Genomic DNA, 23,561 nt, shown 5'->3' on the forward strand with positions numbered 1-23,561 from the left:
TGCGTCTATATTATAAGCCTTTCTCTCTCTGTGTCCCTTTCTTTTGTTCTCTCTTCATTATTACCCCCTCAAATAAGTGAATGAATGAATGAATTATGCCCCCCCTCCCCCCCTCGATGTATGGTTAGTTCACTGATTTGATCCTTCGCTCCTCCTAGATATTTTGGCATAGCACAGCATGGTATATGCCTATTGTTTCTAAAACGTTACGCAGTTCGACATGACGGATGATGAAGGATGACGAAAAAGCTATTTGAAAGGTTATTGTTATGTTATATACCTGTATTAAATTTAGTCATCTATATCAAATTTATTTAGGTATGAATTTGCAGCATTTGACTGTGTATCTGTCGGTCTGTCTCAAAGCGCTCTTTGGGGCTGAGGCCAGTGGTCCTACTAATAACTTAATCCTAAAAGTCAAAGCAAAAAAAAAGGTCTTAGCCCCTCTTTTGAATTATACAGGAAGGGATTTCCAATCTACTTGATTTATTATACCGGACTTAGCTCACTGTGACTCATGATTATATCTCGAGTCGGCTTCCTGTAATTCGATGTTGAATAGGAATGTTATATGGAAACTGCTGCTTATCGAAAGTGTTTATAAACTCAAGACAGGAGTCTGCTGAGATAGGTTAACTCTACTATGGACTAACATGGCTGTTGGAACACATTCCTCGAAGGGTTGCCGCTGCCACTGCTTTCCTTGTCAGAAGTATGCTTTCAAAATTAGAGCTAGGTCATGGAGGCGACTGTTGAGGATCTGTGGTTATTCAATCAATCCTCCAAAGATATATATTGCGCAATTGGCCTGGAGAAAGTTGTAGGAGTATGAGTGGTATTCATTTCATTTTTGTTTTACAAGTTGATTTTTATTCTGTTTCAGGATAAGAATGAGAATCATATAACCATGAATACGAGTAGTGATAACATTTTGATAATGATATAATTATCTAAATCAAGCTGAATAATAACGTCAGCCATGTTTGCTGCTAGCTGCCTCTGCGGCTCCATTGGAACTAGCTTCATATTCTCCGCTCTATACTCGACTTTCTTTCTGTATATCTGCCCATGTAGACTAGAAGGGATGTTTCATGGAGTGGAAGAATCTTGAATTTCCTAGAAGAACAGTTGAGACACGGTGGCGGCAATTCCTGGCAGAATCCACGTGAGACGTCTTCTGTGATTGGTTCAGAGCGATGGTGTTCCTGTGCTATTTTTATCGATCCGGGGTTGGCCACGTGACTGACCACGGGGACGCACCGCTTCTTCTTGTTATCGGCTTCATTTTCCACTCGAGGGAAACGCATCGACCCCGACCGACCCATTCGAACGCAATCCCCGGCTAGTCAAGTTCCTGCCATGCTGTTCCTGTCGTGTCCTTCCTGCCAATCGAATCTCCTCCAGAACTAGTCCTCCCGCCCATCCAATGCTATGAAGCGAGAGATCCCCAGGCAACAAGCAATCGATTGTCGACATTCGGAGCACCCGCCAGCAGACTGTCTGGCCCAAGAACGAATATGGACACCGAGTTGGAGTGTCTGGATCTCCCGCCCACCATACCGAATACCTCTCGGGAGGACAGTGACCTGACGCTGATCGGATGCAGCCTGTCACCGGAACCTGTCGCGCTGGTCAAGACGAAGAACAGGCCCAATCAATATCGACTGCCGGAACGGCAACAATTGCAAAACAATCTCCTGACCGGTGTCGGCTTCCTGGAACTGGCCAACGCGCTCGACTTTGCTGCCAATGTCTGGAACAGCATTCCTATCCCTCGCTTTGTAGTTGCGTTGATGGCTGCTGGCGGCTCTGTGACCGTGTTGATGTCGCTGGTCGCTGTCCGCGACGCCCAGCTGAGCTGGTCCAATTTGCGGCAGTTGTGGGACGAACGGAAGTACCTTGACCGGCTCAAGAGACAGCACGCACGGAACAAAGATCTCGTTCGATATTTGGATCGCCGTCTCGGTGTGAACTTCAGAGAAATCGGCTCCGAAGTGGTCGATCGGGTCGGGATGGACGTATTCCTGGGAATTGGGGGCATCATCGTCGGAATCGGCACCTTGCTGGCCATCGGCGGCGCCAATCCCACCATCTTTCACGCGAGCAATCTTCTTTCCGGGTATATCGGCAACGCGCTTGCTGCCGTATACGGCCTGGTCAATGCCGTCTGGTCTGCGTATTTATGGGTTCGCTTTCGCCGGTACGCCTCCGCCGTCGCCAAAAATCCCGACCTGGCTCCTTTTCGGCAACGCGTGCAGCTGCGGTTTCGCCGGTTCCGATGGCACGGGTTCATCACTGCCATGACGGGGTTGGTGGCAGGTGCAGCGTCCATGATCACCGCGACGATGTGGTGGGGATATATAGTGTTGATCCCGTGCATCGTGTCGTCGGTGTTTTGCAACGTCTACTGGCGGGCGAAGCTCGGCTATGACCGACAGATAATGACGACTCTTCGGTCAACGAGACCGCAGTCTCTGACGGAAGAATTGGCGTACGTGGTATCTGTCCAGCAGGCGCTGGTCAACCAGAACCTTCCAGAATCGATCATGAACGGGAAAAACAGAAAAAACAACCATAATAATAATAATAATAATAATAACGAGTCCATTGCCATGATCATTCAATTCATCGTCGACAACAACATGTTCGATCAATTTTGCGAATGGCTCTTTCGCCGGAATCAAGATCTCGCTCCGAAGTTTGCTTCCGAAGCCGGTCAGGACAGAATCTTCATCACACCGGACAGTCTCGTCAAGGTGTGCACCGAAACGGCTCCTCAAGTCTACGACCAGGCCAAACAATTCCTTTACAAACACGGGAGGAAACATTTCGAGTATCGAGAACGCTACCTATTAGAGTTGCTTGGATACGATTCCTGGCGTCAGCAGGCGGGTCTGTAACTAACTCATACACAGTAGATGGGTGGCTGTTGTTCTTCATTGGCGACTAGACGCCCCTGCCTAGATTTCCTAGAATATCCGGCACCGGACTGCCTCCATGTGCAGGACACGACCCTCTTTCGTTTTGTCGATCATGAGAGCGGGCATCCATGTCTTCTCCAGATTCCTCTGTGGAGCGGAGCTCCGGGATCTACCCAGAAGATTTTCACGTCACTTGTGGACGTTTCTTCTTGCGCTGCAAGACTCATAGACTTATGTCATTCTAATCTGTGTATAATAGTGATTGATGCGATAGGTACATAATACATTTAATGCGTGTGACGCGGGATTGCAATGAGTTTTCTCTTTGCTGATAAATAGACAGTACTACTTCTTATCATTAGTCTCGGTATTACAGCCTGCAGAAAGCAGGCTCTATGCACATATTCCAAGCATTATACCAGATCATGGCTATCATGCCTCATGGCGATTCATCCACGACTGCCTATTCGTATGACATCCTCTTCCTTGCTAGCTAGACTGCTCTCACCAGTACGTCGCGTACTTGCTGGCCCCCTTGACGACCTCGACAAAATTCTGCGCAATGATCTGGTCCGTCCGCGTTGAGGGATGGAGCTCATCGAACCAGAGGAAAGAGTCAGGATTCGGCAGTCTCTGGCAATTGTTGCCATTGACGTCGCAGTGGTTGATATACCCGGTGACGTTGGCAGGAGGGGCCAGGTATTCGTCGGGGTGGTAGTAAATATCAGAGATCTGTGAGTAAACATCATCTCAGTCGAATCGATTTTCAAAATGTGTGACTTTCCTTCTTTCAGCAGAGTCTGGTCCTACCAATGCGTTTATGTCCATGACCGCAAAGTGCGCCCCCGGATACCGCTTCGCAACCAACAGCTCGTACGGGGTCTGGTACTTGTAGACGTCGTTCACCGTCGCCACCGACTCCCACATACGATAGCTGATCTCGGTCCAATTGCTCGGCTTGTCAGGCCAGTAGTTGTTGGCGCCCACGCCGCCATTCGCGGCGGTGGCATACAGCGGCGCCAGCTGCAAGGGGGCGACGTTCATGAGCACAAAGTACCGTGCGCCGTTGGCGTACACGCGGTCGAGGGCGCTGTACACGCATTCGATGTAATCCGGGATCGTCTTGCCAGCGACCTGCGAGTCTGTCAGGAAGGCGTCGACGCCCAGGTCGTTGGTGCCGATCCAGATCGAGTACACCGTCTCCTGGGGCAGGATGTTGAGGAATCGGGTCCCATTGGGGGTGATGTATTTGCTGTCGGCGATGTACGCGGGCACTTCGTACTCCAACACGGACGGGAAGTCCGCGTTGATGGTGCTGTATATCCGCGGAGTGATGTAGTTGGAGCATACGGCGCCACTGACGGCGTAGTTGTACAGGTTGGCCCCGGTGTAGTCGGCGACATATCGTGCCCAGGTGTAGCCGCCGGAAGCGGTGTTGTTGCTCTGGAGGAAGTTGGTCAGCTTGTTTCTTTCGCCTTCATTCTGTATACTGTCTGCATTGTACGGGACAAACGACTACTCTCCCGTCCAGTCACAAGTCAAGAAAAATCTACTTACCACCGGATCAACCCATCCCACTGGCGGCGCTGACCCATTGTGACTGGAAAAGTAGTTCAGCCGAGACTCGTCAGTGTAACTGTCGCCAAAGGTAACCAGACTCGTGAACCGGCGCAAGCCCCAGGCACCTGGAGATTGAGCAGAAGCTACCTCCCAGTAGAGAGCGGAGGCACAGAAGACGGGAGTGAGCAGGCGCATGGTGAATGAACCCTCTACAGAACGGTGCGGAAATCTGGCTGGACGAGGAAAAGGCCGTGGAAAAAAGTCCAGCTGAAAGTACTGGGTCTATATATACACTACAGCATAATTTATTTACCATAGAAGTTTCTGCAGGTATTAATCGACGAATTGACGTATGTGTGCATGTACTGTACGTATATACATACATACCTAGCCGGAATTCCGGCACCAAACCCTACTAAATACAACCTGCCTACTGTGTTAGGTAGAGGAAGTACTCCGTACGGAATGATGGAATAATATGGGAGGGACATTCCCTGGGCAGAGGACTCAATAACTCCGTAGGGTGGCTAGGGCAGAGACAGAAAAAGAAAATAGAGTAAAATGCGGGGAAGGTGGAATAATTATTTGTTCAGCAGCCGGCAAAATTGCAAAATCAACGACGGAGTGGATTCCGGAGACGTGGAGAAAAGGTGGGGAGATCCAATCGTGTTAAATTATGGAGTAGTTAGCTGACGAGCTAATATTCCTAGCGAGTTGTCCGGATAAATATATTCATTCAGCATGCAGATATTACGGAGTACTTGTCTTTGTTGGAGACTAGCAGGCGGTGTACAGAGTACAGAATACTGCAGGTAGATACTGAGTAGACGATGAATTAAAAGAGTAGTCAGCTGGTTGATTATGTTGATGTACTCCGTATATTACTAATGATAGAGATTGCCTGTTTCAAGATCAATTCAGTGTGACCAGGATCTCCCAGTCAGAGTCGGCCATTGGGTTAGCGGGGCATTTTGTGTCAAGTAAAAGGACATATAACTCCTGATTTTTTTTTTCATGCTGTGAACCTTTTTTTTTTCCTTCTTCCTTTTCTTTTGTTTAGGATGACTAGAAGAATTATAAAGTAAGTAGTATCTAAGATCTTCTCGTTGTTGGAGCTCCTGTATGCAGATCACCAAGAATCTGGTGTCATGGGACCTCTTTTTGGCTGAATCTGCAACGGTCGTTACACAAAAGCTCAAGATGAGACAGAGGCTCCAAGACGGAAGCTTGTCCTCTCAGACTGTTTTATTGTAACACAGGGCTCATATCAAGAGCATATATATTACTCGAGAAGGAAAGACAAGAAAAGGTTACTCGAAAGTCAAATACAGGGGGAGAATCACAACGGAGCAATACTAATGCAGACCGGTTCGTCGATTACAAACAAACGGTCAGTTAATATTTGAATGCGGGCAAGGACAGGAACGGTTTGCGGACAGAAACAGGTGGATAGGATTGGATCGGGCCGCTTTCCTAGCTGGAGAAAAGGTTGAAATAGAATAAATTGAATAAATGAATGAATAAAAATAGTATCTGGCCATAGTAAGGAGTTTTTTCCTCCTGAGATATAGGTTCCCTTCAGATCTATCTGTGTCACTGGGAGCTACCAATGATAAACATTCCAATGAAATCTGCCATCGAGAATACAGTACAGAACAAATAAAGTATAATAGGATGGACGAGTTAGGAGGGAAATGGAGATAGTCATTACCACACGACGAAGGTCTATTAATCCGTGGATCTCCGCAAGAGAGGTGAGAACTTGCTGTCACAACATCTAGTTGCTCTCCTTGTTTATTTGCAAGTTTGGAAAGCCTCACAGCCCTCCCTCCCACCAATCCCAAGCGCAGTCTAAATTGGGAGTTTAACGTATATGCCCAAAGAGGCTTGCTGAAATCATTACAAGCGTATCAGATGCCACCCTTGACTAGTCATCCATCATATATACCGGGTATAGCTCTTGGAGTTCCTCACGTAGTAATTCGAACCTGACAGGTTTGTCTAGCCACAAGAGACACTGGCTCTGTTCCAGCAGGACATTCATTCGACCGTGTGATCCGAGTGCTTGACTTTCCCACTTTATAGATAATTTTACAACTTCTTGATCTTCGATTTTGTTGGTGTGGGAGAAGAGCTTATATGCGAGACCTTCTGCCCCAAATCATTCTGACCAATCCCATGTCCACTATCCATATAACTGCTGAATTCAGTTAGAGAAATTTGTCACAAGTCCAGCATTATTTAACCTCATATCATGTCAGAGAAGTTATCCGATCATAATGGACTAGAACTGTAATACTCTTCTCCTAGGATACTTAAATAATATTCAGACTGGACGACAAAGCGCTCTACTAGAGAAATCACAAGTCGATTTGGACCTTCATCGTGTACATTGAGCTGGAAAACACAGAACTGTACCCCAGAGTCTAAAGAGTTAGGGCTGAGTAAGCTCCAACATTTCAGCGCGGAACAATCTCCGATGGGGGAAGCTCGTTGAATCCTTTTGTGTCGGTGCATTCGGCGGTATCGGTAGGTAGATGGATTCAGTCCGTCTTTATTAAGTCTGGAAGCTTGTATATACATCTTGCAATTCTGTCTTCTGCCTATCCACAGGATGTCAATTGCAGCGCGCATTCCTCTTGTATAACTACCAGGGCCATTATCCTTCGGATCAATTGTGATCGAGAAGACGCCGGAGCGGATCCTGCTCTGGTGCGGTGACTCGCCATATAACCAGGGACTGCAGAATTCGATAGCCTGTTTGAGTTGTCTGCGGTTGTGTGGCTAGAAGCACATATGGCCAAATTTGCGATGAAGAGCATCCCCTACCAAGGGATAGGAAAGGCAGAGCGGAACCGTCTCCTCCGTACATGACGCGGTTGCATCGGCCGTATTCAAGATTATTGCTCGAGTTGGCGATTCGAGATATCGCCAAGTAGATCTGCGCCTCTCTCTCGAAGGTAGATGTCAATAAGGAAGTGTCTTATTAAGAATACCCACTGGACGTGTAGAATGATGAATAGTTGGATATAATTAGCAGACACGATAGGTTCCACAGCCCCACGAGAGCTGTTTTACGAGGTAAACGATGTTAGTAGTGCATTGCTGCGGAATGCAACTGGTACAAGTACTACCTAGGTAGTATGTGTGTCGGGTACAAACACATACTTCGTGAAGGCTGGCATTAGGAGGCTCAGAAACCCCTAATTCAATCAATTGAAACCGTTACATGAATTTTGCTCGTGTCCTACATCACCTGACGAGCCGTGGTTACCTAGGTATGCAGCTAATTCTCTTGTGTGTATACCTGGATAGGGATTAATTGTTGGATCCATCGAAAAGGTAGGCAATACCATTCTGAGAAGCCAATACAATCAGCTCAAAGAATTCTAATTCTATGCAATATTCTAACTTTAGAAAGTAGCATCAGCATGTCTGTATAATTTTTAATCTATATGTTGTTGTTGTCGTTGTCTTGGCAGTCATCACTTTCTCTTTCCTTTCAAGGGATGTGAGACACGCGTAGCCATTGAAAGCTCTCCTACACCCTTGCTAAACTATTCCTGACTGCAACTGTACAGCCGACATTGTCAGGTGGAGTAAATCGCTAGCAGTGCTACTAATAATAAGAATGCAATGATCGCCCACTGTTTCAACCAGCCCCACCAATAGGGAGAGGCGCAGACCCAAGATCTCATAAAAGATCACAGCACCAGCCAATACTGATAGGATATGTTTTGTAAAGCCCCAAAGATGGTGATTTGACAACGTCAAATCGATCTTGAACAACTCACTCTCTGCTCAGCCGCAGATCCGCAAGACTGAGTATGAACGGGAATAGACTGGGTTTCCCCGTATTGCCATCCACACCTGTGGGATACCTACATTCAATTCCCGCCTCCGCAGCAACGCCGTGGCATGATCGACGAATTCCACAGCCTGTTTGGGAAATTTCCTGTCTTGTCATTCTACTATTGACTCCGTCCAACAGTCCTATCCGCCAAGGCTCTCCCCAGATAGAACCTGATTCACTCTGGCGTCCTCCATATTTAGTATAGTAGGGCCACTGAAGCTACGAGGAGGGTCTCGCTGACAGTCGACGGTGCAACACTGTTGTCTAGAGCCATCCCTACGAGAGGACTTATGCCAGGTCCACATGGAGATGTTGCAGGGCAGCTTGCCTTGCGCTAACTTCGATAATGAAACGTTGTATACCCGATACTGGGCCGAAGCTGAACAGCTGTGTTAGGCTGTGAGCTGTGTCTCTTCTGGAGCTGTGAAACTGGCTGATTCGTTTTCGAGCCGAAGCATGTTGCTAACGAGAAGGCTGTCATGTGGTGAGGTGTGTATCCAACAGGAGGTGGGCGAAGCAAGGATGGAGGGAGGAGCAAGCGCATAAATATCCAACCTGGATCCCTTCCTTCCTGCTCCATCAATCTCCAGCCACCATCATCCATCTGAGATCACTCGAAAAAAACAAGTACGAGCATTTCTCTCTGGATTCCCTTCTCTTCCTCGGTTGATACTGACCTTCCCTGCAAGCAGGACATCATCTTCATCTCATCTTGTCACCCTCTTCCATCAAACACAGACAAATCATCCTCAGATAACATTCGACCATTCAAAATCTGAAAATGAAGTTCTTCATTCTCTCTGCCATCGCTTCGATCTTCATTGCCCCTCTGACAGTCTTGGCCGCGCCTCCGCCCACACCTTCTCCTGCTCCCGCTCCCGCTGGCACCCAAGTCAGCGTGTCCTACGACCCCAGCTACGACAACTCCAACCTGGACCTCTCGACCGTGGCCTGCTCCAATGGTCAATACGGTCTCGAGACGAAGGGCTACTCCACGGCCGGCCAGCTGCCCAAGTTCCCCTTCATCGGCGGCGCCCTGACCGTCGCCGGCTGGAACAGCCCCAACTGCGGCAGCTGCTACTCGCTGACGTGGGAGAACAACACCATCTTCGTGACGGCCATCGACGCGGCGCCGCAGGGCTTCAACATCGCTGAGGCTGCCATGAACCAGCTGACGGGTGGCCTTGCCTCGCAGCTCGGACGGGTGACGGCAACCTATGCGCCGGTGGATCCCTCCAACTGTGGATTCTGATCGGACATCCACTTCAGATCGTTGATTGATGGCTGAAATCGAACGAGGGACGACACGTATGATGAAGTGATATGCATGACTAGGATGACCAGACGTGAAGACGGATCATGAGGGCTTTGTTGTCTTTTCTTTTTCTTCTTTCCTTTCAGAACGACACGTCCATTCGGAGGGTTGCTTGGGTGGCTGCATTTCTGATTGTGTAACGGCCAATGGACCATTAATCATTCTCTTTCATGACATATTCGCATTAGCATTCATTTCATCATGTGATAGACCGAGTCATATATGTTACACAGAAGCTACATTCATTGGCTCAGATAATAAAATAATTTTAGATGGGGTATTCTCTTCACATCAGATATTATATCAGGCTGCCACCGTTGCGGGAACTCGAGAATTTTCTGAGGACGACTTGGACGAACCCCTGGTGATATACGTCCATGTGAGATATCCCACCACTCCGATGGTGCTGCCCAGGCCGGCCCGTCCCAGCACCGTCTTCCAACCCAGCGGCACCGACAATTGCTTGTTGCGCAGGAGGGCTGACGAACCCAGCCCGACCAATATGCCAGCCACGCTCCAGTCGTCGACGGCCAATTGTCCCTTGTTTTCCAGCAACCGCCAACTGCGGTCCTTCCACTCGATCTCTTCGAGGCCCGCCATCCGCAGAGGCAGAGCTACAGCCAGAATGCTCGTCCCGACGACTGATCCGAAGCCGACGGAGCGCTGAATGGCGGGCCAGCCCGTGACCAGCGCGGTCTTTATACCCCGATGAAAGTCCTTCACCAAGACCCGCGACGTTCCGTAGAGTAATCCGATAACGGAGCCGGATTGGAAACCGCGATGGAGGACGTGTGTAGCCAGGATGGTGTGGTGGAGAGGTTGGTCCTCTGCGTAGGGAGGATGGGGAAAGAACCGCGACATGGCGGGTGGAGGTTGGGGGGACGCTGCTGTAGCAGTCTCGATAGATAGCCTTTAGGATCGAGGAGTGATTTAATCGTCGAACAGTCTTTCCTCGGTGTGCGTCAAGTTGGGACAGTCGTTGAACACGACTTCGTCTTGTAAAGGACTTGACTATGGAGCGATTTTGACCAGACAAGTGATTCGAAAGAGTTCAGATCACGACAGGAGAGGACACAAGCTCTTTACCTAAATCACCTGCTGTCACAGTCGTAAGCTCCATCGGAGGCCACCATCGCACCTCTGTGGGCAGCGAATCGGTAATAAATAAATAATCTCATGACGTCTCAACAAAACGATGGATCGATCCGTCGAGATCAAGAACCTTAAAGATTACCAAAGGCAACAAAGGATCGTATAGTCTGTCCGATCGGGGTCGCTAATTGTCTTCATCCGAGAGGTCGGTGTCTCGCGCATCCAGGTTGGCCGTTTGGAGGCCTGACGGGCCAATGAGATGAGCCGTTTAACGAGTTCGGCGGGCGCTGACTCTGTACGGCCGTAACTGTCCACGGTCGATCAAGAGTTGAAATTGGTCCACTCGAATCTATCCATGGATACGGAGTACTCTACGGAGTATGGAGTAGTCGCTGGGGCCAAACAGGAGGACAGCAATCGACTCCACTACTTTAATAAGCAGTGCTTTCAGGAAGTGGGTTGATTTTGGTGCTTGCGCTCTTGATCTCCATGGCTCTCACAAAGAACAGTGATCTGCATGGAGCTCTGCTATGCAAATTGGCATTCCACTAGCAGCTTCTTCCCAGGTGAGTATAGAGTTTTTTTTCCAAATAAAAATAAAAAATTAAAAAATAAAAAAGTAAACATAAAATATAAAAGAAATAAATCAAAAGGAAAATGAAGATGAAATTCCATATCCACATTCTACTTACCACTTTGATGGACAAGCCGCGAAGAAAGCACAAAAATTAGATACCTATCGAGAGCAGGACAGTGAAGCGTCAACATGATAATCAAGTTCTTTGAAGCCTGGTCCTTATAAAAATACGTTTGAAAAGACTGTCGATCATTACAAGATATCAAATATCAAATTCAGAGCAACAACAGACGCGAGAAATAGGAATGACGAGAGTATATTTATTTGCCTTGAGATCGAATTTCCATTTCATTTCTGAATACTGTATATCATTCCAAGCGTGCTTGGATATATGCACTGTACTCGTTTTAGATTTGAAGGAAGCGTCTCGGGAACAGACAGATCTATCTGGTCTTGAAGTATTATCTGGCATGGTATGGCGGAAAAAAGGAATAACCCAAATGAGAATAAAGCAAAGCAGATTAAAATTAGAGCTACCTTATCTACCGACCTAGTGGAGCATATCTACAGAGAATAGAAATCTTCCTTGCAGCTAATTACCCAATTCTACTAGGATTGACACAAGTAGATATGCTTTACGAATAATATCAATTCTTTTTATTTATTCAACATTGCGCCAAACTTTTCCCTATAAAACGCCGTAATCGTGATTTTGAATTTTTTTTTCACTCCATGGGCCAAGTTTTTGAATGGGAGATACGTTTTCATTAAAAAAGCTCAACAGCAATGAAAAGGAGACAAAGGGATATTTTCCCGGTGAACTCTTCTCGATAACGCTCTGAGATCTTGCTAGGTCTTACTTCGTAACCCTGTTGCCTGAAACCCCGTATATAACGTTAACCACTCAATGATGCAATCTATACTTAATATATATTCTAGAGCTGCAGTCTTATCATTCTGAAATTGTCCCAAAAAAAATGACAAACCTATTGACTGATGATAGGGCATCATTTTTCTCCGATGCACCTGACGACAACTGTGGATTAGACATTGCAGGCATCTGCATTTCGATTCAGCCGCGATGAATGGCTTGTAATACGAAAAGACATGCACCAATTAGAATCCTGACGGGATTTTGGAACGGCCGTATGGCTGAAAGCTACTGCTATGCTTGACGCCCTTTCCAGCAGCTGAAGAAATCCTGACCCTGCCATTCGACAATCGCCAAGCTGAGAACATTCATAGTCCTAAATATTGCCGTTCTACCGTTCTCACCGTTCTTGATCAGACCTGGATGCCGGACAATGGCCGGGTTGGACCTACCTCAGCCGCAGTAATCCTTGCCGCTAGGCAACAGGAATACGAACAGATCCGATGGCATGGTTGACAGGCCGGCCTTGATGTGATGGCACGCGTGAGTGAGTGGAGTTCTGACTGCTCAACCTGCAGCGTCGACTGCCCATGTCCCTAACCTGTTGGGTTGACTCATCCAAAATGAATTAACAATCGCTGTTCATGGTGCACTTCAGTCTCTCCATCTCCCCCCGTTGCCTATGGTCTATACGAAACCCAAGAAGCAGGTTAGCTTGTCTGATCTCTAGGCTGCAGATCTTTTTCTTTAGAATCTCTTTGGAATGACTGAAAAAGATAGAGTGCTAACTTTCAGCAAGGTATCGCGGATAGTGAGATACTCCACTGATGGAGACATGGATGACGTCGTCAGGACCCCTGCAACTCAGCCCTACGAGCCATGCCATATGCACTAATCTAGCATATTAAGGCCATTACCGATGGGCACTCGAATCAAACCCTCTGACGAAGCTGAGGTTGCAGCCACCCTTGCTGGAACCCGAAATGTCGTATCCGGGTCTGACGTTGAGGCTTCGCGACTCAATGATGGCCTTTAATTGTCCTAGGCAAAAGCTTCACAGCATCCAGTTCAGACGGTGAACTGGAATTGGGATAGCTTAGAGTTTCCAGTGCCTGGAGGGGCTCGTATCGAGGTTCATGCAGTCACGGCATTCCAGCTCCCAGGGTGATCCTGTGAGCACACGATATGATACGACCCAGTGGCATGGCATGGCATGGCATTGAACCGTGTCGGTCAGATCAGATCCGGAACTTCCTCTCTGATCGATAACGGTCTGTACTCGACTGGATTGCTCGCCTGAATTTCGACTGGCTTCTGCAATGGTGGCGTCCAGAAAAGAAAGAAAGGGGAAAAAAAAAGACATGGGGTGAGACTGCAGCTTACTGCTCTCCTCTATGAGTCTTGCCCAATTGCCCCGTTGCTTCCCATGCGATAGGGAGGCATCAACCCATGTCGTTGTAGTGGCTCAGCACGACAGCTCTTGCAGTTGTGATGGCCCAGTTCAGTTCAGCTGGGTCTTGGTCTTCCGGAGGAGATGGCCCCCATATTTGAGTCTCCGGGATCTCCTCCAGAGGGAAATTCTTTCCCTCGTCCTGTCGATGTTCATGACAGTCTGTCTGTCTGTCGGTCGGTCAATGAGCTAAACTGCATGAACACCTGAGAACGAGTCTTTTTCATCTCGTTATATTTATATAAGTTTTGACTTGAGTGGAGGAAAGAGGAATATCAGCATGGGAGTATTCACCTTCGTCGCCACGGTGTTCTTCCAAGTCTTTGGCTTTCTCGGAGACGACAATGGTTTTCTGAGCGAGCAGCAGACATCCCTGGGTCTGAACGTCCCCGTACCGGGCGTCCAATTCAAGCCTTATGTCCCCCCGGAGATCGCAGGGCAGGTCCCGTTCAAGGAGCAAGACAGGAACTTTGTCTGCCACTATCCTTCCCTGATCGGATGGGAGCTGTGCAATGGACCGGACTCGCGCGGATGCTGGCTGCGGGACACCAAAACGAAGCAGCCTATCTTCAGTCAGTTCGATATCGAGACGGATTATGAGGTGCTGTGGCCGCCGGGGATTACCCGGGAGGTTAGTTGAGACCTGTCGAAGAACGCCCTTGAAGGACCCGTCACTGACAGTCTGCAGTACTGGCTGGAAGTCTCAGAGCATACGATCAGTCCCGACGGGTTTCCGAAAGCCGGCCAGGTGTTCAACGAGACGTAAGTACATGCATACATACATGCCTGATTCAAACGTCATTCTGGTTGATATTGATTTGATTCCAGCTACCCAGGTCCCTTGATAGGTGAGTTAGTCTACTGAGTAAGTATCTTCTTGGGCTACAATGCACTAACACCAATATAAAGAGGCGTGCTGGGGAGATGAGCTTGGTAAGTTCAGCCTATAGTAGGAAGTTTTATTATTCTCAAACTGATTGTCGTCAGTGATCCACGTCACCAATAAACTCCCAGACAACGGAACAACGATACACTGGCACGGTATGCCTCGTCCATCATCCAATGGCCATAGCAAGAGCCGTAATGGCTAATGGGTTTGTTATATAGGTATCCGCCAGCTATACACGAACGATGCCGATGGCGTCAATGGTATGAGGCTTCATTCTCTCTCGTATAATGATCTCTCTGACCATCTTCTCAGCTGTTACCCAATGCCCAATTGCGCAAAATCAAACCTATACCTACCGTTTCACGGCGATGCAGTATGGTACGTACGACATCATCTCCCAGCCTCTAGTAGACTCGGGTATCATCGCTAACCGTATTTCTTTTCTTCAGGACACACCTGGTACCACAGGTAAATAGGATCTGCATCTCCATCCAACCTCCATTATTATCTTGGTTATTAAAAAAAAATCATCTAGCCATTACTCGCTACAATATCCCAACGGAGTCGCCGGTAAGCCCGCGAATATTCCTCGTCGACAGTCAACTCGACACGAGGTCAAGAGATATAATAGCAATGCTGATTTGAGGTGAGGTTGTTAGGACCCCTCCTCATCCACGGCCCTACCAGTGCCAATTATGATCTCGCCTGGAACCCCATCTTCGTGGAAGACTGGGTCCATCAGAGCGCGTTCACGGCGTTCGTGCACGAGCTGAATCCGCCGCCTCTACCGACGTCTGACAGTATCCTTCTCGGCGGGCAGGGTGAGTGGAAAGAATTAATTCTAGTGCCAATTCGGCAAACCGCTCACTTATGATGTGTATGTATGCACATACATGCTAATTTTAATCCTTGTCGACTTTAGGACAGTACCACGGCTCGGGGTCCATCTTCACAAAGGTCGTGCCGAAGGGCAAGAGAATCCTCTTGCGGCTTATCAATACCAGGTTCGTATCAACTGAAAAAAAAACTCAAGAAAGTGTGAACATCTAACCGATGCGGTACTCCCAGCACCGACATGCTTTTCATCTTCTCCATTGACAACCATCCTCTACAGGTGATCTCGACGGATTTTGTCCCCATCGAGCCGTACTGGACAGACTCGCTTTCGATCGCGATAGGTAGATACCCCTTCCCAAATCATATCGCATCACACTGCAACAGCAAGTAGGAACATCTCGCTACCCTCATTTGATCCTTTCAGTCAATTCCAACTCAATACTTACACATGGACTCACATACTTACTTCCTTCAACCAGGCCAGCGCTACTCCGTCATCATCGAAACCAACCAAACAGTCGACAACTACTGGATCCGCACGGTGCCGCCCCAGAACTGCTCGTCCAACGGGACCATCCAGGACGGCCTGACAGGCATCCTGCGGTACGAGGGCGCGCCGACGACGACGCTGCCGACGACGAGCACCCAGCCCGGCATCTCGTACGCCTGCGAGGATGAGCCGCTGGCGAGTCTGAAGCCCGTCGTCCGGTGGGAGGTCGGCTCGTCGCCGGCTAACAACGTCACTGACAGCACGTACGAGGTAGGGCTGCAGGAGTCGCGGGGAGCGCGGCGATGGACGATCGGGGAGAGGCCGCTGTTGTAAGAAAAATGTCCCATGGATAAATAAACCTGTGGTGGTTCAAACTGATGCAAGTGTCTAGCCTCAACTTCTCCGACCCTACGCTTCTATCCCTGGGCAACAAGACATTCAACCCGGACTATGATGTGTACAAATACGATTACGAGAACAAATGGGGTAAGTCTATACCTTTTACCCTAACCCCTTGGATACAGAAAAGGTCCTGGTGAGACAGTTTGATAACCGATCGACCAGTCTACATCATCATCACGGGCAACGGTTCGCTCATCCGCCCCGTCCCGGTTCTGGACAACAGCACGCGGCTTTTCGCGGGCGCCGCGCATCCGATCCACATGCACGGGCATGACTTCGCCATCTTGGGACGGGGCGATGAGCCCTACGACGAAGAGACGGATCCGTTGACCTTCAACTACCACAACCCGCCCCGTCGGGACGTCGCCTTGCTGCCGATCAACGGTTGGCTGGCGATTGCGTTCCGCAGCGACAATCCGGGGGTCTGGCTGCTGCATTGCCACATCGCGTGGCACGCGAGCAGTGGGTTAGCGCTGCAGTTGCTTGAGCGTCAGGACGAGATCCTCGACGTGCTGGGACAGCAGCGCGTCCACGCCGTTGAGCGGACCTGTATCGGATGGGATCAGTGGTTGAAGGATGGTGAGAAGATCGATCAGGAAGATAGCGGTACGTTCTTCACCAGTACTCTTCTAAGTATCATCGACTCCGTTTTTGTCTACTGATATGAATGGGCATTAGGCATCTGAATTGAGTTGCGTTTGCTTTCTCGACAGGCAATTGGAAAAGCAATTCCGCAGGGGAAGACCATAGGGTTATATATGTGTAGTCGGACTTAAGGATTGGATATATATTTGGTTAATAGCCCTTGTTGCTGTATTGAAGTGTTTAAAAATAAGCCCGGAAACTATGTTCTGGAACTGTTGGTTTATACAATATAGTTTGCAAGTCGTTCATTCCTTATATATTGCTCGGTAAAACGGCCCGATAAAATGTACGCATGAATATGTGCTTCATTGACTGCTCATAAATAATAATCGTAACAATAGTCATTAACATGAAATGATAACGTCACGCATGGGAATTGTAAGTTTAATTCGATAACCCCAATCCCAGCGCCAGTAAAGCGAATGCTCCGCCCATGACGGGCCTCGCAACGAAAAATATATCGGGATAACTAGAAATGCGTTAGCAGAGTTCGACTGTTTCGAGACTGAACGCATAGTCAGGGACTTACTCTCCCGAAATAGTGTCATAGAGGTCAGTCAATGCACGGTTGGTCGGCGTGTTGTTGATCCACGTCGCGAGGTCCTTGAAAAGCATTTGCTGCGTTTCTTTCGATGCGATAGCCGCACAGAAGCTTAGCCAGTCGCCTGCAAAGAGATCGCTGTTAACAGATAATCATCCTGTCAAAATTCGACTGTAACATACCCTTGGTATAGGTGTGTCGAGTATCGAGAGGGACCCCATATTGGTTACTGACGGTGCGGTAGAATGTGCTCTGCATGTCGTAGACGGATTGTGGCACAAGACCCAAATTGAGTTCTTTGTCCGCAAAGAGATTGTACAAGAGCCCTAGAAGAGACAATGTCAATCGATACTCCATTGGTACAACAATGACAGGGGTCGTCAGTTCCTACCCCATGTAGCGTTCTGGCCATAGGACAATGTGCTATGTGGGGGATTGGCATCATGGGCAACTCCCAGTGTCTGCCATTGCGTAATGTAGCTGTGTGCAATAGAACTGAAATTCTTGGAATCCTCAACGTTCCCGGTCAACCCAGCAATGACAGACATGGCTTGGATGCCGATCATGCCTTTAAGGGCCAGGTTCGTCTGATTCCTAATTTCCATTCACTATTAGCAAAGACGACAGCCTACATGGCAACAGGCTACTTACGGCAATGCACCAGCAAAGTCATCCGTGGAGATCTGGTTAGCAGGGTAGAGAGCCTCCTGCACCAAGAACGAGGTCCATTGCTTGAGGATCTTGTAATTAGCTTTCAGATACGCCAAATCCTTGGAACCCATGTAGTACGCCAAGGTCATGATGACCATATTGCCGCATTCTTCCAGAGGCATCTGTTCATCGTTCCCAGTCGGATGGCCCGTCGCGTTGGGGTAGCTGCTGCCAACATCATGCATCGCCCACTGGTTAGGATACAGGCCGGCCTCTTGGATCTCAAACAGCGGGTCTAGCAGCAGCTTCAACAGCGTCGGGTTGGTGTACAGCAGCACCGGGTGAGCCGGGAAGATGACATCGACCGTGTTGACATTCCCATCGGACGAGATTTCCTTCATGAAAAGATACGTCTTGTCCGGAGTGCCACAGAGCTGGGTTGCCCCGAATGCTTGACGGGCAGAGAGGGAGGTGAGAGTCAAATAGTCCTGGCCGCCAGCCGCTGTGGAATTTGTGGCTACTTTGCTATCCAGGGCCGAAGACAATGAGTTGGCATTGGCATAATCACCCTGGAAGAACTCAACCTAGTGACGTATTAGCGGGGGGGAACAATTATTGTAAAAATGATGACTTTATATACGTACCGCTTCAAGTTCATTCGAGAAGTAGCTGGTCCACAACGAGGGAACTGACACGGTCCCGTTGGGTCCGGCGTACTGGACTGCTTGTTCCTGAGTCAGGCCCAGGGAGAATAGACGACTAACCGTGGAGCTGCCCACGGATCCGAGATCGTATGCAAAGGCAAAGACAGGCCAGTTGTCTTGAATGGCTCGGTAATTTTTGTCTTGGGAATTGGCTAGAGTCCCGTTATTTTCAAACAGTCCGCGGACCACAACATCCTGTCCGGACTGATATGTCAGGCCGGCCACGTTATCGGTGGCCCAATACCAGTACCCCCATTCAGCCTGGTCGCTGACCTCCGAAAAGAGCAACTGCGTCTGGCGGTACACCCTGTGATAGGCGACGTTGCCGGTGACACCGTAGTCCCACTGTGCAACGGTCGTACGATCTCCAGAGATCCATTCTAGAGAGCATGAGCATGTCTCACCATCACTGACCTGGATGGACGGTTCTAGGGATGCTCACCAGCAGAAATATCAGCATATAACTGGACATCGTGAGATCCCCCGTCCAGAGATTTGACGTCCACATTGAGGTACGAAAAGATCAATGACTGGCGTTTAAAGTCATTGGGAGTGATGGGAGACAGAAAAGTCACCGTCATTTCTACCAGGTCATCCACATTAAAAGTAAAGATGCTCTTCGTAGTGGTATACTCATAAGCCGTCTGGTTGACAGCCGGGGCACCGGGAGCTCCCAGCCAGGTGTAGGCGTGGCCATCGACCCGGATCAATCCAGCCCACCCGGTGATTTGATTACTGGGTCTATCAGTTGATTGTCTGCAACTTGATTTTCTCGGTTGGTACTTGCCTCCAAAAGACCGGCCATTCCCCCGCCAAGTACCCTCCATTGCCGCCATCTTTGCCGACGTTCAACCAGGTACTTAGATAGGGAGACCTCACAGCCAGAGGGATGGCCGGTGGCCGTGCTGGCGAAAAGGTCGACTGGGCCCCGATTAAAGGAAGGAGCGACAGCAAAAGAGAAGGAATGAAGAATGGCGTCATAGTAAAAGAGCCAAGGAGGGACCGCAGTTGGGAAAAAAAAAATTACGAATATTAAAAATTAAGCAGAAAAGCACAGTGATATATAGATAATATATATATATAAATTAATGAAATAAACTGAAACAAGTAAAAGACCAGGAAATGATACCTGGTGACCTCGGAGCGCTCTGGTTGCAATTTACAGGAAAGCGCGGGTCATGTTCGTATAAATAAAGGTCGCACGCAAGACAACCCAAAAGGGAAGAGACAGACGTCGAGCTCGCAGGGAAAGCGCGCCTTTATAGGAAAGTCCGAGGAATGATGCAAGCCACGTTGTTTTTGGAATGCAGCGCAACCACGAGCATGGAAAATGATAAACAAAAGAAAGAGAACGCTGCAGCTATATATGCCCAGTCCAGACCAGGGCAGTCCCTGCAACTACATTATGCGGGTGCATTATTGCCGGCGATGATGCAGGTGGAGGAGACGGCAAAGAATGTACCGAGAGTCAACACCAGATCATCGACCCATGATCCTGAAGGAGGCTTCCTTGCGGCAGCTGTCGGGTGACAGGTATCGTGCGGAGTTGATCAGATGTAGAGCTGCCAATTGACCTGACTGGATCAAGATGGTCCATTCCCTACGGGGAGGAGTATCACTCGTCGATGTGGCCTGGATGGATGCAGATGGATATGCTTCCTCAACGCAGGGGACATTCTCGCTAAGGAGATTGTTTTTGCGATCCAGCAAAGCATACTTTCAGATACGGCATTAATCATTTCATTTCATGCTGCCGCATGGGATCCACCGGAGGCCTAGCCTACATCCGCCCTTTCCTTGTATTACTTCAGGGCCGGACGGAGTCCTACGTTTAATAAGAATTATGATGGGTCGTTGACTCATCTCTGCCTCTCATTTGACAGATGCCCCTGTGCCTGCGAGACAGCTGCACGGCCACGACAACGGTCCTCCCCCTTGCTCCCCTTTAATCAGACTTCTATCGAATAGACCGGATTTTTCCTTATCCACCTTCAAAATACACAACTCTCCAGAAAAAACTACAATATAGCCTTCTAGTTCTTGAACTTCGAAGGAGGGGATGGTGGGTGTCATTTGACATGGTTAGCGCTATACACGACTAAATGGATTAAACCGCATGTAGCCTCGATTTTGAACTTGACCCGGTCGCAACCGCCCTGGCAAGTCTGGAATGCCTACCTAACTCGAAAGGCACGCTCTGCATCTGCTGGCTTAGGGCAACCGGCGGTCGACAAACCGAATCAGGCGCGCCACGACCCCGCATCCGTGTGAAGATCCATTAAAGATCATTCGCGAAATCATCATGGAGATGGTCAGACAACTCCTATGACAGCGATCTGTGATTGAGAGGCGTGATGGGAATCGGGTTAAGGACGGAGAATGACCTCACCGCGCGCCAGAGAAGCGGTGTCGCGTGACCGGCCAGTCAGATTAGAGCAACATCCCCGATAAAAGACGAGACAAGAGACAAGAAAACAAAGAGCAAGAAAATCCTCGGTACCACAACTATGCGGGCAAATTCGCCGTTGCTCTCTTTTTCGGATGGTTATCACTGACCATGACGTGGATGCCCAGTAATAATCTCCGGGTCGCTTGATCGGCATCGGTATTGGCGTGCTGCGGGGGAGATCGGCCTCAGATGGGCTGCCAACCACCACTGGCCGGTGCCTGAGCCGTCTACCGATATCAGCCCCAGGAGGGACAACCTTGAAGCAACCGCTGCGTAGGATTTGGCCGTCGGCTGCCTTGGCACTCAGGGGGACGAGAGAAGAATACTGATGACGAGTCAAGTCTGCAGTACTCTGTACGAAGGAGTACTTTCAACGGGTGAAGCAGGTCGAGAATAATATTCCGAGGAACACGAAAAGAAACCCCTCTTTGAACTACTTACGTGGTCAGGATTCGATTGCCCAATATGCCTGCGCACTGATTCCTGCTGACTCGAATCACGTCACGTCACATGATGGAGTCACTCGAAGGGAAACGTCGATTGGGTACCTGGGTACTGTACATGCATGTACAGTATACCTACCTCCCTAGATAAGTACTCCTACCGAACCAGGCTTTGAACCTCGTAGGGCATGACTCTACGCTCTACTTGTGTCGTTCGTTTATCTAATGGTATTATCAATATGATTGACCCAGTGTTGTTCCAGACAGAAGTATATCTATAGAAATTGTATAATTCAACAACTTCTGGTTACTAACATTCTTACAGTTGCTCTGCTCTCGTTTCTATTTACCATATTTTTTTCACCTATTACCTAAAGTGCTTTACACATCTCTGGAAGAAACAATAACCATGGAGGCACCAACCATCAACAGAGGGGGTTTCCTTCCGATGTACGGAGGACATACGATCGATGTGCATGTAGAATGTCACCCTACTCCAGCAGCATCAATGCACGGCTCGACGACGTGGAGAGATGGCGTGGTTGCGCATTTCCATGGTCTTGTGGACTGAACTGGCGTATAGTTAGTTGTTGGATCGTGCTAGTGTATCGTAGAAATGCAACATCGATGTCAAAAAAAGTCTTTTGGGTGATCATCACCTGAAAAAAACCAAACAATCTCCCACTGTCAGTGCGCATAAGCGTCGAGTCGGGCCCTCCTGGCGGTGTGCTGTCAACGTGCAAGTGACTTTACCCCGCAATGTCTGGCAGTTTGCACGCGGGGAAGCGCGACAACGGCTGTCGATCAGGTAAGCGGGGCCTTCTTCTTGGTCTGCTGGACCAGGCTCGTGGACAGGTCAGCATTTGAGAATAGTATAGAGTATTGCAGCCACAGAACATAAATCCAGTCAAAGATTCGACGTTGTTAGTGGTCTAGCTGAATCGCAACTCAAGAAGCAACAAAAGAAAAGACCAACGAAGACTGCTAGTCTACCAGACTAGAGTCAATGCAGGACTACCACACGGCAGACGGAGAATTCCATCCATCTTGTGATCGATATTTGTTAGGGCGTCGATGATATATGTTCCGAATCCGCTGTGATATCGGCGTCCAGAGCGATGACATCATTGTCGCCTTTGGTTTTCTCGTCGATCTCGGTATCAGTCGGATTTAACGGTAAAAAGCGGTAGCACTGTCCGCTCTTGTTTGCAGCTTAGCGTTTTTCGAAGTTGCGAGCGCTTGCTACGGATGTGACGATGGTGCAGGGCTGGGCGTACAAGGTGTGACAGACACAGCTCTTTACAAGATGCTTGTTCGGGAAGAAGCATGGAACGCCAATGCATTTCTTCGCCAAGCCGATTCGGACATAAATGAACCGATTCCGCCGAGAGATGACATGGGTTGACGCAGTGTTACCAGCAATTACTTCCGGGGCCCTTCCTGAGTGAGTTGTATTGATTCTTCACAGCCCAAATTAGCATGTCAGAAACTGGTTCTCGAAAAAGCAGGTATAACTCGATGCTTGGCCCAAGCGGCAACATTGATCTCACTAGGTTCAAGTGGCATGCCATCACCAAGCTCCTCGTCTGTTCGTGTTCTATTGTCTCCAAAAGCTCTGTCTGCGGAGTTTTAGACAGCGATGATTCTTGCACCTGGAGGCGGAACACCCGATTTATACCACTTGGTGGCAACGCCCGACTAAAAGAAGCTTTGGATGGTAGTCCGCCGTCGCAAATGAGTATATATATATTCTGTGTTGCTGAATCGCAGAAACATATTACCTATCCTGCTTCCGACTCTGGCTGAATGTCGCGCTTGATCTTCTTGAAGTTATTGCAACTGCTCTGGCGACCTCGTTAGGGAGAACAAGG

At 48.8% G+C, this 23,561-nt stretch overlaps 7 protein-coding genes across 7 annotated transcripts; 4 read left to right on the top strand and 3 right to left on the bottom strand.

Annotated features, from left to right (window-relative positions):
• Nucleotides 1–1,517: 1,517 nt before the first annotated feature.
• On the top strand, nucleotides 1,518–2,900 carry VTN77DRAFT_4701 (uncharacterized protein; the record flags this gene model as incomplete). The annotated part of the gene is made up of 1 exon (XM_069420790.1): nucleotides 1,518–2,900. One exon carries the CDS (start codon nucleotides 1,518–1,520, stop codon nucleotides 2,898–2,900), a length of 1,383 nt encoding a protein of 460 aa, XP_069277464.1.
• A 525-nt stretch (nucleotides 2,901–3,425) lies between these two features.
• Nucleotides 3,426–4,676, bottom strand: VTN77DRAFT_4702 (uncharacterized protein; the record flags this gene model as incomplete). The annotated part of the gene is made up of 3 exons (XM_069420791.1): nucleotides 3,426–3,653; nucleotides 3,732–4,364; nucleotides 4,479–4,676. The coding sequence occupies 3 exons, from the start codon at nucleotides 4,674–4,676 to the stop codon at nucleotides 3,426–3,428; spliced, it is 1,059 nt and encodes a 352-aa protein (XP_069277465.1).
• Nucleotides 4,677–9,115: 4,439 nt separating this feature from the next.
• On the top strand, nucleotides 9,116–9,586 carry VTN77DRAFT_4703 (uncharacterized protein; the record flags this gene model as incomplete). Its single annotated transcript, XM_069420792.1, has 1 exon — nucleotides 9,116–9,586. One exon carries the CDS (start codon nucleotides 9,116–9,118, stop codon nucleotides 9,584–9,586), a length of 471 nt encoding a protein of 156 aa, XP_069277466.1.
• A 366-nt stretch (nucleotides 9,587–9,952) lies between these two features.
• Nucleotides 9,953–10,510, bottom strand: VTN77DRAFT_4704 (uncharacterized protein; the record flags this gene model as incomplete). Its single annotated transcript, XM_069420793.1, has 1 exon — nucleotides 9,953–10,510. One exon carries the CDS (start codon nucleotides 10,508–10,510, stop codon nucleotides 9,953–9,955), a length of 558 nt encoding a protein of 185 aa, XP_069277467.1.
• A 3,409-nt stretch (nucleotides 10,511–13,919) lies between these two features.
• On the top strand, nucleotides 13,920–16,943 carry VTN77DRAFT_4705 (uncharacterized protein; the record flags this gene model as incomplete). The annotated part of the gene is made up of 15 exons (XM_069420794.1): nucleotides 13,920–14,270; nucleotides 14,328–14,401; nucleotides 14,468–14,487; nucleotides 14,627–14,680; nucleotides 14,747–14,788; nucleotides 14,841–14,906; nucleotides 14,978–14,996; nucleotides 15,064–15,098; nucleotides 15,188–15,349; nucleotides 15,451–15,532; nucleotides 15,597–15,706; nucleotides 15,845–16,184; nucleotides 16,247–16,341; nucleotides 16,420–16,863; nucleotides 16,936–16,943. 15 exons carry the CDS (start codon nucleotides 13,920–13,922, stop codon nucleotides 16,941–16,943), a joined length of 1,902 nt encoding a protein of 633 aa, XP_069277468.1.
• A 343-nt stretch (nucleotides 16,944–17,286) lies between these two features.
• On the bottom strand, nucleotides 17,287–19,779 carry VTN77DRAFT_4706 (uncharacterized protein; the record flags this gene model as incomplete). Its single annotated transcript, XM_069420795.1, has 8 exons — nucleotides 17,287–17,371; nucleotides 17,432–17,567; nucleotides 17,626–17,769; nucleotides 17,835–18,037; nucleotides 18,095–18,678; nucleotides 18,739–19,178; nucleotides 19,241–19,533; nucleotides 19,586–19,779. The coding sequence occupies 8 exons, from the start codon at nucleotides 19,777–19,779 to the stop codon at nucleotides 17,287–17,289; spliced, it is 2,079 nt and encodes a 692-aa protein (XP_069277469.1).
• A 2,099-nt stretch (nucleotides 19,780–21,878) lies between these two features.
• Nucleotides 21,879–22,261, top strand: VTN77DRAFT_4707 (uncharacterized protein; the record flags this gene model as incomplete). The annotated part of the gene is made up of 2 exons (XM_069420796.1): nucleotides 21,879–21,959; nucleotides 22,016–22,261. The coding sequence occupies 2 exons, from the start codon at nucleotides 21,879–21,881 to the stop codon at nucleotides 22,259–22,261; spliced, it is 327 nt and encodes a 108-aa protein (XP_069277470.1).
• Between the last annotated feature and the right edge of the window lie 1,300 nt (nucleotides 22,262–23,561).

The sequence above is a fragment of the Rasamsonia byssochlamydoides genome (assembly GCF_041956645.1).
Source record: "Rasamsonia byssochlamydoides strain NRRL 3658 unplaced genomic scaffold VTN77scaffold_33, whole genome shotgun sequence".
NCBI classification, from domain to species: Eukaryota; Fungi; Ascomycota; class Eurotiomycetes; order Eurotiales; family Trichocomaceae; genus Rasamsonia; species Rasamsonia byssochlamydoides.